We start from the raw sequence: 15290 nt of genomic DNA on the forward strand, positions 1-15290 counted from the left end.
AATTGGATTCGTCAAATCAATCTTCAGCTAAAGACTGTTAGAGAACAATGTTAACATGGGAAAACTGGGGCTGAAGATCACGCGTAGGAATGCCGCGTTTCCCGGGATCAAGCGATCAAGAATAACTATATTTTGTAAAAGGAAATACCACTTTTTGTAAATGGAAATACAGAAGGCTATAAACAGAATGATGTCATTTGTTTCCAAAGACTATCAGTACACTAGAGCGACGCGAAAATGATAATAAAAGCAAGATACTTCGTGGCAAACTTTGGGGGTAAGGTTATCTTGGGGTAAACACTGCAGCTGCAAGTGCCACCAAGTATTCTCAGGACAAACAGAAAATGGGTTAAAGTGTAAAATTCAGTGGCATTTAGTACATTCACAATGCTGTGCAGCAACTATGACTATAGTTCCACAGCACTTTTATCACCCCAAAAGGAAACCCACTCCCCACTCCTCCCTTCTCATCTCCTGGCAACCACTAACCTTTCTGTGACTATGTATTTGCTAATTCTGGACATTTCATATCAATGTAATCATACAACATGTTCCTTTCTGTATCTGGCTTCTTTCACTCAGCATAATGTTCTCAGGGTTCATCCTCATCGTAACATGTCAGTGCTTCATTCTTTTTTAAGGCCAAGTAAAAAACCACTGTGTGAACTGGCCACATTTTGTTTATCCATCATCCATTAATAGACATTTGAGTAGTTTCCACTTTCTCACTACTATGAATAGAGCTGCTGTGAACATTCATGTACAAGTTTTTGTGTGGATGGATGTATTCCCTTCTCTTGGATTTATACCTAGGAGTGAAATTGCTAGGTCATACAGAAATTGTTTAACTTTTCAAGGAACTGCCAGATTGTTTTCCTCAGAAACGACACCATTTTATAAGCTAACATTGTACAGATGGGAAAACTGGGGCTGCAGATCAGTGCTGGCTTGCCCAGGGAAGCTACTCCCAGGCTTCTGGGCCTCCTAGCCCGTAAAAAGTTCTTGAGTCATTTTCTTTCTCCCTTCAATCTAATTACAGATGGTGGTCATAGGATGAATTTTGACTGAGAGGGAGGGGACCTTTTGGATGTCTCCACCCAGGTGATCTCATTAGTTCTGCCCACCACTGCCAGGATAGCACTACCATCCATTTACTTCCACTAACCATGAATTGCTGAGGCTCTGTGCTCAGTGCTTGGTACTCACAACTGCCTTTTGGGGTGAATACAACATTTGAACCCATTTGCCAGATGAAGAAACTGAGGCTTAGAGAAGTTAGGGAATTAGGAACACTGCAACCATGGGCTGTACTGCTTGGTAACAAGCATTTCTCCACTTTACACTCAATGCCCCATAACTCCCAACAGGCTCCCAGGGACAATAATGGAAGAATCACTAGGCATTGGCACGCTCTCTAAAAGTCTCTAAGAACTAGATTACCCAAGAAATTGGAAGTTTGGGATCCATCACCTTGGGATGACCTCTTGACATGTCCTCCACCTAGAGAGCTCACTGCAAAAGCTCTAGCCTTTTCATTGGCTATACTGCTACAGCCCAGACATGGGGCTGTCAGATCACTGCACAGTCAGACCCCCTGTGATTATTAGTCTCAGTGAAGGCCCCAGTTAAGTTCCATCAGGGTCCCTGTTTTCAGAAAACAGATATGAGAGGTTGGGGTAACAGGTAGAGGGGGTATGAACTCCTTAGAGTTCACAGCTGGGTGCCCTGGGCACATCAACCCACTTCTCCAGGCCTGTTTCCCCCTCTGTAACAAGGGTCGGCTTCGGCTCAAAAGAAGACTCCCTCCCATTCCAGCCCAGCCCCCAGTGGTGGTGAAAGAAGGCTTCAGAGCCAGCGAAGTGCAGGGTGGGAGGCTTTATTTCACTGAGGGGTTGGGGTGAGCCTGGACAGAGATGCAGCAGGCTGGGCAGGAAGGGTTGGCACTTGGACAGGGACTGGATAGGGGAAGGAGTGCCCCCAGGTCTATTGAGAAGGGAAAACTAAGGCCGGCCCTATTGAGACCTAAACCAGGGGGGAAAGGGTGGGGTAGGAATTGGGTCTGGAGGAATGAGGGCCCCTTCCCTCTGGGCTGGACATGGGGCCCGGGCCCTGCCTTACTTTCCTCCTATAGGGCCTCAGTCCCTCTTGCTCACTGGACCACACAACCCCCAAACCTCACTGTCCCTGCCCCAGAGGAGGGGGCTAGGCCAGAGAGAGCAGTGGACAGGGAGCCTGGGAGAGTTAGGGAGCTCAGGGTGGGGACCATGGTGCGCAGAGGGGTGGCAGCCACCTAGATGGTCAGTTCCTGGCAGCGATGACCACAGAGAGAGCCACGCCCCCCAGGGCAACGGCAGTCGCCCCAAACAGCCACTTCCATGGGATGGACTGTGGATAAAGAGAAGAGGAGAAGACTGGAGAGCACTCAAGACTGATGTCTTAGGCTTCAGGTACCAACATGGCCTACACAGGCCTCTCAGGAAGCCACTTCCTGACTCTGCCTTTCCTGCCTCCTGCCAAACTCCTACTCATGCATCAAAACTCAAGCCAAATGTTCCCCGCTCTGGGATACCTCCCTTTCCCCTCTGGAAGAGCCAGCACTCCCTATCCTAAGTCCTACAGATTGTGTTCGACATTCTGCTCTAGTCACACAGGCCTGGGGCCTCTGTGTCCCCAGTATGGTCCAGCAGAGCCCAGGTGACAAAGACATCAATGTATACAAAATGAAAACACCCACTCTGTGTGGCCTGCCCATAGACCCTGCCCCTCCTCTGGGAGCCTCCCTACCCACCAGCCCCAGCTCACCCAGGCACCCTTGCCAGGACACTTGGCAGGCAGCCGGCTGGGGTTCCCCAGCATTTTCCGGTACAGGGCAGTCTCTGTGCTCCGCTGGGCTGCGTGCTTCTTCACCAGCTTTGAGAGCTCCGCATGGATCGTCTGGGAGGGGCGGGGGACAGTTGGGCTAAGAGCATGTGGCGGCGGCAGCCACCATGACCTCCCGTTGCTGGTGCTCTGCCTTTCTGGTACCCTGAGTCACTTTGGGACTGGGACTACGGGGACACAGGGGTTTCATCTGTCCCTCTCTCTGGGCATCAACAAAGTGGAGGCTGCCATCTCCATCCCTCTAGGGAGCCTGTGGATAGGGTGGAGCACAAGGTAGCCAGAAGAGGAAGGTTCTGGGAGGAAAACTGAAGACATTGGCACTGACCAAGCTGGTGGCGCCCTTGGCTTCTGGGACCCCTGGCTGGGCAAACCACCTATGTAAGGATCACAAGGGTCTCAGCAAGCTGACTGGGGCCTTTAGCTACCTAACCCGACACTGCCCAAGTGAAAATAACACAGGGAGAGCCACAAGAAAAACAAAGGGCAGACAACATGAGGGACTTCCCAGACAGGCCAGCAGGGCAAGTCCCCAGGGTACCTGCATTCTACTCACCTTGTTGGAAGGTTCTAGCTTCAGGGCTGCCCTCAGAATGGGAATGGCTTCGCTGTACTCGCCTTGTTGAGCCAGCACCTGTGAGAGGTAGTTGGTGGCACCACTCTGGATCCACACTGCACCAGGCTTACTCTCACAAAACCAAGTCCTGTCAAGCTCCCGGACACCCTGACAAGTCCCAAACCTATCTCCAGCACTAGCCCCTAGGGTCCAGCCACCCCACACTGCTCTCCTGAGCCCTCAAACTCCATGAGCACCCCACTGGGTTCAGTGCTGTCTTCTCAACCTGCTCCTTTCCTGAATGTCTGTCTCAGCCTGTGCAGAAGACCTGGGTGCCAACCACACCTCCTCCTCCCTCATCGCCTTGACTGGACATTTCTAAAACTCTGGCCACAGATTCAGAGCCAGCATGTAACTCAAGTCAACCAATGAGATCCAGCCTGAAATATGTTGGTACCATTGGGAGGCCTGTTGCTAAGGGGTGAGGATAGAAACCTGGAGCTTTTGGGTAACAGGAGAGAGCTTCCTGGTCACTACCAAGAGAGGAGCCTGCCTGAGAGGGGAAACTCACAGCACACGACAGAATTCTCACAACACTGCTAATGCGTGGATCCACCCCTGCCTGAAGCCAAAAACCCAAGAGGTGACAGTAACACAAGCCATCAATCCCTCCTTTTGTGTAAATCTGAGTAGGTTTCTGTTGCCTTCAACCAACAGATCCAAATCAGCTGAGCTACAGGAGCAAACAGTCCCACAGCTCCAAAAGATTATAAACCGCATCATCTTCCTCCCTGCATTTCTAAGCAGAACTCTACATGCAGCAAGTGCTTAAAAAATGATGGCTTGAGGGAGGCCCTGCTCAGGTCTCTCACATTCTAATTGACCCAGCTCGCTAGCTTGCCCCGTTTACTGCTAAAAGGTACTGCAGTCTCCCTACTCCACCCTGTCCAGGGTTGCTGTGAGGATAAAAAGGTGGGGGCAAAAGCAATTACGGTCAAGTTCATGCAGGCCAAACTCTCCTCTACATTCCACCAGCACTTACTAAACACCTACTATGTGCCTAGTCCTCTTTGCAGGGTTAGAAATTTAGCAGTGAATGAGAAAGACAAAATCCCTGCGACCCAGCAGGAGATAGACAAGAGGCTTGACACCTCCATGTGTTGATAGTGATATGGGAAATATAAAAGACAAGTAAGGAAGTCAGGGTGGGGACAACAGTAGGGCTTCCCAAGGTGACACTGGAGAAAAGACCTGAATAATGTGAAGAAGAAATCCATGATGGTACTTGGGGTATGAATGCCACTGGCAGAAGGCATAACCTGTGCAAAGGCGCTGGGGTGGGTGAGACCTGACCTGGGCAACGAGAAGTGAGGAGGCTGGGCAGGACAGAGAGAAGCAAGAGGTAAATTAGGGTAAAGTGGAAGGTGATGGAAGAAGGATGATGACCAGATGGCTCAAAGCCCTAGGGCTACAACGAGGGCTCAGCTTTAATTCCGAGGAAATTGGTAGCCATGGAGGATTATATGCAAAGAGCAGTCAGTCCTGAGCCACAAGACAGTGTGTGGGAACCCAAAGCTTGGAGTTCACATCTAGCCTCAGTCAATGAATTGCTGTGACTCAAGTCACACCTCTGAACCTATCTGGGCCTCAGTTTCCCCACACATACCCCCAAGAGCTTGGCAGGACCAAGCCTTTTCTAATCTTGGGTTCAGGACCAGTTCTACTGCTCCAAGCTCGAAGTGCCAGCCTGCCATCTCTGCCACCTACCCACAGCCAAGTCCCACCTTGCCCTTGCGGAAGAGAGCCTTGATGTTGTCAGGCTGGTGCTCAAGCACAAGGCTGCAGGAGCGCAGTGCAGCCCGGTAGTGGTCCAGCTTCAGCTGTGAGGCTGCCAGGTTGTTCAGACACTTCACCTTCAGCTGCAGGAGCTGCTCCTCCTCCTCGAATGTCATGTCCACTGTGGGAGGACAGTGCTCAACCTCAGCAGCTGTTACCATGCCACCAGCCCCCTGCAACCGCCCACCCACTACGTGACCTGAACCAAGCCCCATCTCTCTCCACCTGGTGGAAGACTGGGGAGAGGTCTCTAATTGAGTGTCCCAGTTGAAGGAGGTAGGGGTGCTGCTTCTCAGGGAACCTCAGGCCTCTCTGGCCTCAGTTTCCTCATTTCTAACACAGGCCAACACTACACCATCCTCAAGACATTCCCAATGAGTCTAGAGAAAGAAGTCAAAGTAAAGCAGAAGCTCATCAATGGGCACGTGGAGTAACATCATCTGCCATCACCGCACCCCTACATCTACCTATGTCCTGTAATAGCCCATTGATCTGGGATCTACCACGGGGCTGGAGTAGATTCCGGCCTAAAAGTTAGGGATGGCTGAGCATCTATCCATATTCTAGAATATTCTAGAACATTCTGCGTCTCAGGCCCTCTGTGGTTTGAAGTTTCTAGCAGATGCCTTTGCAGGCGAGGTGGGGGGATTTGACTAGGAGGTTACCTTTGGCGCTGGACGTGATGGCCTTGATAGCGAGGTCATAGGAGTTGGCAGCCAGCACGAAATCAGCCCGCTGGTAGTGGGCATTCCCACACTCCCGCTTCCGGTTGGCCAGTGCCACACGCTCCTGCCCTGTGAGCATCTCCAGGTCAGGCCCATCCACAGCTGTCTTCAAGGTTACCTCCAGGCACAAGGCCGCATGAGGGGGGATGTACGGGCTCCTGCTGGGGGATGAGGTGAGGGGGAGCACTCAGACCTGGCAGCCATGATGGCAACCCAGACACACTCAACAGGCTCAGTAACAGGCAGTAAAGGCCTCAAGTCCTAAAGCTGGCCCCACTGTCACCTCCTCCTCTGTAACACTCAAGAGACTCTTCCCACCCTTCACCTACGTGACCTGTTGAGTTACATACCTCCTTCCCCACCCCAATAGGGACTCCTGCTAGCAGTAGGTTCTCACCTGCCCTGGGGGCCATAGCAGTACTTGGAGTCAGCAGTGACCATAGCCGTCTCACCCACTTCCATGAGCGGGACGCTGAGATCCAGGGCCTGGGTGTGCAGGCACATGAGGGACAGGTGGGTCCAGGTACAGCGGCCCCATCCAGCCAATCCAGCCATCACCACATCCCCACATCCCCGCATCCCACTTCAGCCCCACCCTTCCCCACCCAAGACTGCCCAGACTCCATTCCACTCCCACCTGGATGACGTCGCAGTCACCCAGGGTGAATACCACCTCTGGCTCCTCCTGCACCCGTGTGCCATTCTCCAGTGACGTCTGCAGCTGCACTGTAACCACTTGGCCCTTGGCTGGGCGGCTTGAGCCAGGAGGACCTGGGACCAGCGTCTTCTTCCTCAACAACCCATTCCCTGCCCAGGACCAGAGACAAGCAGCCTGTCACCAGTGGCTCAGATAATGGGCCTGCTCCCCAAACCCCTTTCCCACCCCCACCAGCTCCACCCATCCTGTGGGTAACCCAGTATCAGGGCACAAGATGAGTTTGAAACAGCTGCTTTGCCACTTCTTGGGCAAGTGGGTGACCCCACACCTATGGGCCTCAGCGTCCCAGCAGCCCGTCATATTCCACTGGTCTAGAATATACCGTGAATCTGAGTGGACCCCAGTTTAAAAGTTAGAGACAGGGAGATATCCATATTCTGAAATATTCTAGAACATTCAAAATTTCTGTGCTGCCGAACTTGTACATGCCTGTACATCTAGCCAGAGAATCACTGATCTAGTGGATCTGGAAGACCCTGTGTCTTAAGGTTTCAGGGCATTAACGGTGGATGTGCTAGCAGGATCACAACCAGCTACTGCATCTCATGGGGGAACTCTGGGAAGATAATATCCCCTCTCAAGGCCTCAGCTTTTTTGTCTAGAAACCTGAATTCTGACCTGAGCGGCTAGCTCTGAATATAAAGAGGCAACCTCTTGCTCAGAGAAGCATGGCAGCTCCTAGTATCAGTAAAGAAAAGCTTCCCACTCTATTATAGCCAAGAAAGCTGTGTGACCTTGGGCAAATGCCCTTACCATTCTAAGCCTCAATTTCCCAATCTGTAAAACAGGTATGGTAGGAATTACATCACGGGTTGTTTTGAGGATAAAATAAAATGGTGCACAGACCTAGCACAGAACCAGTAGGCAATTAATATTACCTGGTGGTACTTTTAGAAATAGTAATGTTTTTATCAGCAGTGGCAATGACATTAGTAACACTGCTGGAGTTTTTTGTTTTAATTTCATTTTATCATTAGTTTCAAGTATACAATACATCGGTTAGACATTTATATAGCTTATGAAATGATCCTCCTGATTACTCTCTCCTCTAGCTCTACACCTAGCCATTACATTATCGCTAACTACATTCCCTGTGCTGTGCTCCCCATCTCTTGACCCATCTATCAACTATTAATTTGTACTTCTTTAACCCTTCACCCCTTTCTCCCAGCACCCCCACCTCTCCTCCCCTTTAGCTATCACCAGATTGTTCTCTATATTTGTGTGTTTTTGATTAGTTTGTTCTTTTTGTTCCTTAGATTCCATGTATAAGTGAAGTCATATGTATTTATCTTCGTCTGACTTATTTCACTCAGCATAATAACCTCCAGGTCTATCCATGTCGCTGCGAATGGCAGGATTTCATTTTTTTTTTTAATGGCTGAGAAATAGTCCATTGTATATATGAACCATTACTTCTTTATCCAATTGTCTATTGATGAGCATTTAAGTAACACTGTTTCATCAGCTTCAGTATTATTTGATATTTTTGCTTTAATATCAATATAAATGGTAGTAGAAATGATAACATTTCACTATTTATGTTGATGCTAGCATTACTTAACATGTTGAGCACTAGTAGTAGTAGCAAAATGTTTCTCTAGCTTCCAGAGTTGCTCTAATGAGGTCCACAAAGGAGAAACGTGTGTGGGTTCTCCTAGTTTATTTCTTACAAGACTTCTCTGAGCAATTGGAACTCTACTACATACTGTGAACCACACAGAGATGGACAAATTGAGATGTTCTCCAGATCTATGTGATCTTAGGATACATTTTCCAGGGGACGGGCACTGGTCAGACAAATGCCAAGAAAAGAAGCAATGGAGATTGGGAGTTGCTGGTGCCTGGCATGTTGGCTGTGTGGCCCTGGATAGGTGACTCAGCCTCTCTGAGCTGCTGTATGTGTGTGAGACACAATGAAAGGGGTTCATAGATGTGAAATCTCTCAAGCAGTTGCCTGTGGCTGGCTATCACCATGGTTATCACATGTCTTACTTCCAATCTATTTCGCAATGAGATGAGGAAATGAGGCTCAGGGGAAAAGGCCTGGATCAAGGTCACTCCTGAACTGGAGCTTTCCGGGCCCTTTGGGTCAACCCAAGCCACCCCTGCTCCTTACCCAGGATGTCCAGCCACTCGTCCGGGGCCGGGGCAGGTTCGGGTTCAGGCTCCATGGCAGCCAGGAACTCTCGGGCCAGGGCCCCTGGCTGTTCTGTCTCCTCCAATGAGGGCTGCCCCACATCCTCCAGTGGCGGCAGCTCACTCAGGTCTTCCTCCTCCTCTTCTTCCTCCTCACCCTCTGCATCTTCCACCCCATCCAGCACCTCAAAATCCTCAAGCGGTGGAACCCCAGCAGGTGGCAGGACAGTGGGCTCAGGGGCCGAGGCAGAGGGCTCAGCACAGGATGCCATGCTGCTGGGGGGACGGGAACTGGCCCTGGTGGGGGGAATGGATGGGGTTAAGAATCCTACCCAGCCCCTCAAATCCTCCTGTGTATCTGCTCACTGCACTGCAGAACACCTGCTATGTGACTCAGGGGCTCAAGGCCTCAGTTTCCTCATCTGTACAGTGGGTAGAGCAACAACTCTAGCTTGTCCAGAAGATTGAAGAACCCAAACATCAAGCTCTGGACATCAGTCTCAAACAGGGTTAACTATTACTAAAGCTAATTATTTAATCTTTATAAACATCCCAGGAAGTGGGGAACATCCCCCCACACTTTGCAGAAAAGAAAACTAAGGCCCAGGGGGGCAAAGCCATTTGCTCAGTCACAGAGCAAGCCAACAGCAGGGGCTTTATCTGATTAAATGTCCAGAAGAGGTAGGTTTGTTTGTTTTTTTTTTTAGGGGACAGCCCTGAGGCTATTTTTAGAGCTGAAGAATTAAATCTTTACCAGAGCTCCTCATCTCCAGCTACTCCTCCTAAGAGGAGCCCCTGCTAACTTCCTGCCACCCAGAAACCCCAAGTCTTTTCCTTCCATACTCTTAACCTAAACCCACCCCACAACACCTGAGGCTCTGGGCCAAACCCTTCCCTGGGAGCCCTTTCTGCTATCCTCAGGCCTCCTGACCATCCAACCAAAGTAGCCTTCTTTACAGAAGCGGTAGAGATCCGCACCGCATTGTACAGCCTCTTCCTTGAGCCATCAGGGACTAACCCCCAACGCCAGGCCCCAAGCTTGGGGGTGGTAGAGCCGTCATTCTAACCCACAGCATCCACCATCCACTCCTTAACCCTCACCTGCCTGCTCGTTCCGGACTCGGCCCCCTTTTCTGAGACCCTCCTAGCCCCCCACCATAATCCCCTGCGACCGCACAAATCAACCTCCATCCCCAACCACTGCTCCCCACCCAGGGCTACGCCAGTTGCCCCCACAGCTGCTCTGTTGCCCGGTAAACACCCTTTGCCGGACGTCCTCGTGATCCTATACACTATGCCCCCTCTCAAACGCTCCCACGCTCTGCCTGGTTTTCGTCAACCTCCCCTCGACCTGAGCTCTCAACGCCCCACGCCTGTTTGATGCCACCAGTCTGGGGTTCTCCACCCTCCATCCCCCGAGCAAGCTCCTCCTGTCCCTTGCATCGTCCTTCCCCATCAGTAACGCTCTGAGCCCCTGGAGCCTCCTTCCTGCTGCCTCCTTGCCTGGAAGTTGCCCCCTTGGGCACCTGACTTCTGACAACCTCTCCCCTGGCTCGCCTCCCCCGCGGCCCTTCGCCCCGCCCATTGGTCACAGCCCCCGCTGCGCCGGCCTCCCGACCAGCCTAGGCCGGGGCAGCGCCTATGGCCGGCGCAGCCCCGCTGGCGACCCAGGACACGTGCCTCTGGCTCCGGGACCCCCGCCTGGGGTCCTGCGCCCCCCTCCCCGCCCCCAGCCGCGGCCGCCGCGCCTCGGGAACTAGGCTCTGGCGCCTGGCCCCGCCCCTACTGTGTTCATTGGCCGTCGCTACCGCGACTACAGCGTCCATTAGCCCACGCGCACATCCGTCTCCGGAGCAGGTACCGCCCCCTTCCTGCTTGCATCCGTGGGGCGTTCTTAAAGAGGCAGAGGCCGCCGAGCCACCCAGGTCCGGGGCGGGTTCCCACGACCCGTTTATTTGCAGGTTAACGTTGTGCGACCTGACGCGACTCACTGCTCCCATCTGAGCTGCTTTCTGCCCACCTGCTAAATGGAGATGAACACTCCAATCCACGCACCCTCCCCTTGGAGGGTGTTGGGAAGACACCACTAAACGGTATTTCTTTAAGGAGCTCAGGCCTGACGGTCAGGGCAGTTCTGGGGCTGCTGAATAATCCATCCTGAAGCCGTAGTTGCGGATGTGAACCCAAAACCCCGAGGGGGAACGACGCGCCCAAAGGCACACAACAACCCCCGCTTCCCGTGTGGTCTGTCTAAGCCCCGGAAGGTAGCCTGGTGCATACAGGAGGAGCTCAATAATGGCTAGGTGAGCGACTGAGCGAGCAGGGCCACTGGGGGTGATTCCACCCCACTGCACCCTCTGCTAGAAGGTGATAAGGTGCCCACGGCCCCTAGAGAAGGTGGCTGCCTCGATTAGATGGTTTTGGGTTTTTTTAAGATGGGCTATTATAGATCTTGTTTTGAAGGGAAGGGGCACTTACTCTTCCTTTGCTCTATTATTTTTCCTTCCCAGCAGTTACCGACTTCCAGAATGATCTTGTTTGTTCTTTGGCTTCTGCCCCCTTCCCCCAACTCTATTCCTTCCTAGAAAGAATTTTGCTTATTTTGTCCCCCCTCCAACCTCCCTGAATGATGCCTAGCACCTCAGGGAGTTCAGTAAACGAACGAATAATTAAATCAATGAGGCACTGGCTTTGGAGGTAGCTAACACTGGAGGAGGTAACTGGCTTTTGGAGGTAACTAATTTGTAAGATCAGAGCTGGAAGGTCACCTCCTACAAGAAGCCCCCCCCTCCAGACCTCCTCAAGGCAAAGCCAGGTCCCCGACTGGCTGTTCTCTTAGCACGATGAACTTCCACTTTCCACTTCATAAGTAATTGACTTCTATCTGTGCCATCACTTGCCTTACGTCTGTCTCGTCCACTAGAGTGGAAGATCCCTGAAGTCTGGGAAGGGTCTGTTGTTTCTCATTGTTTTAGCCCTGAGGCCTACACAGTGTATGGCACAAAAAGTGGGGGGTAGGGAGACTTAGAGAAATCATTGTGGAAGGAAGCAGGCTGGCCAGACAGACGAGATGGAAAAGCAGTGGAGATACAGGAGAAATTGCCTGGAAAGAATATCAAATAAAGCCTGGGCCAGTCCCAGTTTTGAGGGACTCTGTTTCCTGTCCATCTAAACCTCAGTGTTTTTATCCGTAGGATGGAGTTACCCATGCAGCCCTACCTCTGTCACAGGGGCTAGAGGAACTGTAGTAAACAACTAATAAAATAAACAATTATAATAACACCAACAATTATAACGATAACAGCTGACACTCATGTATCCCATGTAGGCAAACACTGCATGTATTTAATCCTCGCATCAGCCTTATGAAATAAATACTCTGATATTTGGAATCCACGTCATTAGCTGTATACAGAATTACAGTCATTTCTTCCTAGAAAAACGAAACTTGTGATTGTTGTGACATGCCCCTCTTTATCTCCGTGCTTCTTGCCGTAGAGTGGACTTTGATATTAAGATTGCACACCCGTTCTCTTGGTTCATGTTTTAAAGGCTCCATCCTTTTATCTTCCACCTTTCTGTATCCTTATGTTGCACACGTCTGTTGTAAGCCATATAAAACCAGGTTTTGTTTTTTGATCCAGTTTGCCCATCTTTGTGTTTTAACTGAGGCACTTGGTCTCTACATTTAATGTAATTAGAGACATATTGGACTTAAGTCTGCATTCTCATGTGTTTTTTTCTCTCTCACCTTCTTTAGGATAGGATGCATGTGTTTTGGCATTAAAGACATATTGGACTTACGTCTGCATTCTCATGTGTTTTTTTCTCTCTCACCTTCTTTAGGATAGGATGCATGTGTTTTGGTAAGACTCATTATCCTCTTCTACAGATGGGGAAACTGAGGCATAGACAATTACCTTGTTCAAGGTCACAGTGATGAAGGATACATTAGGCCAGCTCTCTTCTCCCATTGAGCTTTATTCCAGCCAGGGAACTGGATACTGTACAACAATAAGGCAGATAAATATCTAATTGCAGCTATGATGAGTGCTATGTAAGAAATAAAAGTGAAAAAAGTAGCAGAGAAAGGCTTCCATTCCCCAGACTAGGTCTCCCACACCACCAATGTCCCCACCTCTGGCCCAACTGAGCCTTCCCATCACTTTCCACTCTCTCCTTCAAACACACAAAGGAGGAAAACATTTTTCTTGTCTCCACTCCAATGTGTTCAAAACATTTGGGGCTAGCCAAATCCCTTTTGGCCCCAATATGCAGCCCCCACCCCTTCCAGGACCCTCTTAAATGTTTCCTGGCCTCTAACAGAGCCCTAGAGACCCGTTGAAAAGCTCGATTTCTCAGCCTGGGCCTCTTCTGCTGCAGCCTGCAGAGCCATGGTTCCGCTTTTCCTAGCAGCCCCACCAAACCTCCTTTCTCAGCACTGGTAGCTGCCTGGCTCATTGAGCTCCACAATTCTTAAAAAGTCAAGCCCATGCTTTGTGTTTTTCCACCATCCTGCCTTTGCTCCTGTGATTCCCTCAGCCCCATCCAGATATACATGCTTCCTTGCCCCTAAAATGAATCCTCAAACCCCCCACTCTTCAGGTTCCTCCAGCCTTGAGTCTCTCTTCTTTCTAGCCCAGTACTGTTCCACTCAGGGCTGGGAGTGTCTGTGTCAGACTCTTCCTTTGTCCTCCAGGGCCAGGTAGGGACTGAATACTTTCTGGATTCCCAGAATATGGGCCACATCCAAAGGGGATGGCTAGAACAATGTTTAAAACTGTTTGTTGAACTAAATATATGAATCCCAGTTCACATTCACTTTTCAGTGAATAAAGATAGCAAAGTGTCGGGGTAAAATAGTTTACCAAGGGCTTATAGTGAGCCCAGCCTTGTTATAAGGAACTCACCTGCATGATTTCATAAAGTTAAGGCACTTGCCCAAAGCCATACACCTGGGATGTGACAAAACTAGAATTAGAACTCAGATATGTCCAATTCTAGGGCTTCTAAAGGATCTTCCATATGGCCAAGGGCATGTGTGTGTATCTCCCAAGCTCTCAAAAACCTTAAGAAGCAGATGCTATGATCAGACTCACAGTTAACAAACTGAGACCCAGAAAAATTAGATATATAACATACATACATTGTAAGACCTCAATAACCAATGATAATGAATTGCTAACATTTATTAGGAAATTACTATATTTGTCCTGTTTTGTTCATGGTTTTCAGTATAGACAAGGGGACAGACGTAGAACTAAATATAGATGTATATTTGTATGGGCTAATAGGCATACACGTATTTCCTAATTCTGACAGCTGACAGGGTTTCTAAGCAATGCGCACACTCAGCATCCAGAGCTTGGTTTCTGAATATCACTCTCCAAGAAAAGGAACCAGGCTCCTTGGAGTAAAGGCTGATTCCAAGGATATTATAAAGCAAACATAGAAAATCTTGTGGTGCCAAAAGTTAAGGAAGTACTCAGAAGATGGAGACATATTAAAAGGACATAAGAGCTAACTTAAAGGGGCAGCAAAATAAATGATATAGAAATTATAACAATAAAATACTCATAAGTTCACAGTGCTATGTGAATAAATACATAATTAGAGAATAGACAGCTCGTTTACAATAGAATTCTAATTAATAATTAAATTAATAAATAGAAAATCACCATTACACAAACACCTTAGTAATAATTGTTGCCAGCCAGAGCCATGGATGAATGCATAAACTATTGGGTGAAAAATGTTTTTTAAAATGTGGAAAAAAAAAACCTAGGATACTTCCATGGTCTCTTAAGTAGCTCTCCGTAAGATACTTATTAGTTGCAAAGGTGAAAATAGTAACTTTAGATAGTTGAGAAACTGACAAGACACTGCCTTAAGCAAGTAGTCAACATCGCACACTTCCTGATATGATGCATTGAGAAGGGTACAACATAGCTTCTAAAGGATTCCTGCCCAAACTCCTTAACTTCAGTCTAATCCTGAAGAAACGTCGGATAAACCCATGTTGGCGGATATTTTACAAAACCAGTAGTCTTCAAAAGTATTAAGGTCATTAAAGGTTAGGAAAGACTGAGGAACTGTCAGAGCGAAGACTTTTGGAGATCTGACTAAATGCAACGTGAGTTCCTGGACCAGAAAAAAAAAGTCAGCGAAAGCAGAGCAAGGATTTTTGAACCGGGGTCTGATTCTCAGCCTGAAAATCAGGACACCTGGGTCTGGGTCGACCACAAGCCACTCGAGCATTGTATGACCTCGGGGGATTGCGTGCCGCTCTCAGACCTCGGTCTTACCAGCTATGAAATGGGATGTTTTACAGCCTTTTCCACCCCTTCCGGTCTTCTTTGAAGCTCGGGATTTGGAAACTACGCAGACGCGAGAGAGACAGCCTGATTGGCTATTCTTTACAACGTACAAGGGAACAGAA

At 49.5% G+C, this 15290-nt stretch overlaps 1 protein-coding gene across 3 annotated transcripts; it reads right to left on the reverse strand.

Annotated features, from left to right (window-relative positions):
* Positions 1-1860: 1860 nt before the first annotated feature.
* FKBP8 (FKBP prolyl isomerase 8) lies at positions 1861-15210 on the reverse strand. 3 transcript variants are annotated; one of them, XM_039867891.1, is made up of 10 exons: positions 15157-15210; positions 12772-12855; positions 8832-9148; positions 6632-6801; positions 6392-6480; positions 5935-6155; positions 5218-5390; positions 3434-3511; positions 2803-2934; positions 1861-2385 (listed from the first exon to the last, which is right to left on the reverse strand). In XM_039867891.1, exons 3-10 carry the CDS (start codon positions 9121-9123, stop codon positions 2299-2301), a joined length of 1242 nt encoding a protein of 413 aa, XP_039723825.1. In that variant the 5' UTR covers positions 9124-9148; positions 12772-12855; positions 15157-15210; the 3' UTR covers positions 1861-2298. The 3 variants fall into 3 exon arrangements, with proteins under 3 accessions (XP_039723825.1, XP_039723824.1, XP_039723823.1); XM_039867890.1 differs by lacking the exons at positions 12772-12855; positions 15157-15210 and adding an exon at positions 10532-10645; XM_039867889.1 differs by lacking the exons at positions 12772-12855; positions 15157-15210 and having other exon boundaries at positions 5935-6152.
* Between the last annotated feature and the right edge of the window lie 80 nt (positions 15211-15290).

Source organism: Pteropus medius, unplaced genomic scaffold (genome assembly GCF_902729225.1).
Source record: "Pteropus medius unplaced genomic scaffold, Ma_sr-lr_union100, whole genome shotgun sequence".
Lineage (NCBI taxonomy): Eukaryota > Metazoa > Chordata > Mammalia > Chiroptera > Pteropodidae > Pteropus > Pteropus medius.

Coding starts and splice junctions, on each gene's coding strand:
- FKBP8 (XM_039867891.1), bottom strand. CDS start 9,123: ATGGCATCCTGTGCTGAGCCCTCTGCCTCGGCCCCTGAGCCCACTGTC. Junction 6,481..6,631: donor GTGACTGCGACGTCATCCAG/GTGGGAGTGGAA, acceptor CTGCACACCCAG/GCCCTGGATCTCAGCGTCCC. Junction 2,386..2,802: donor GTCCTGGCAAGGGTGCCTGG/GTGAGCTGGGGC, acceptor CTTTATCCACAG/TCCATCCCATGGAAGTGGCT.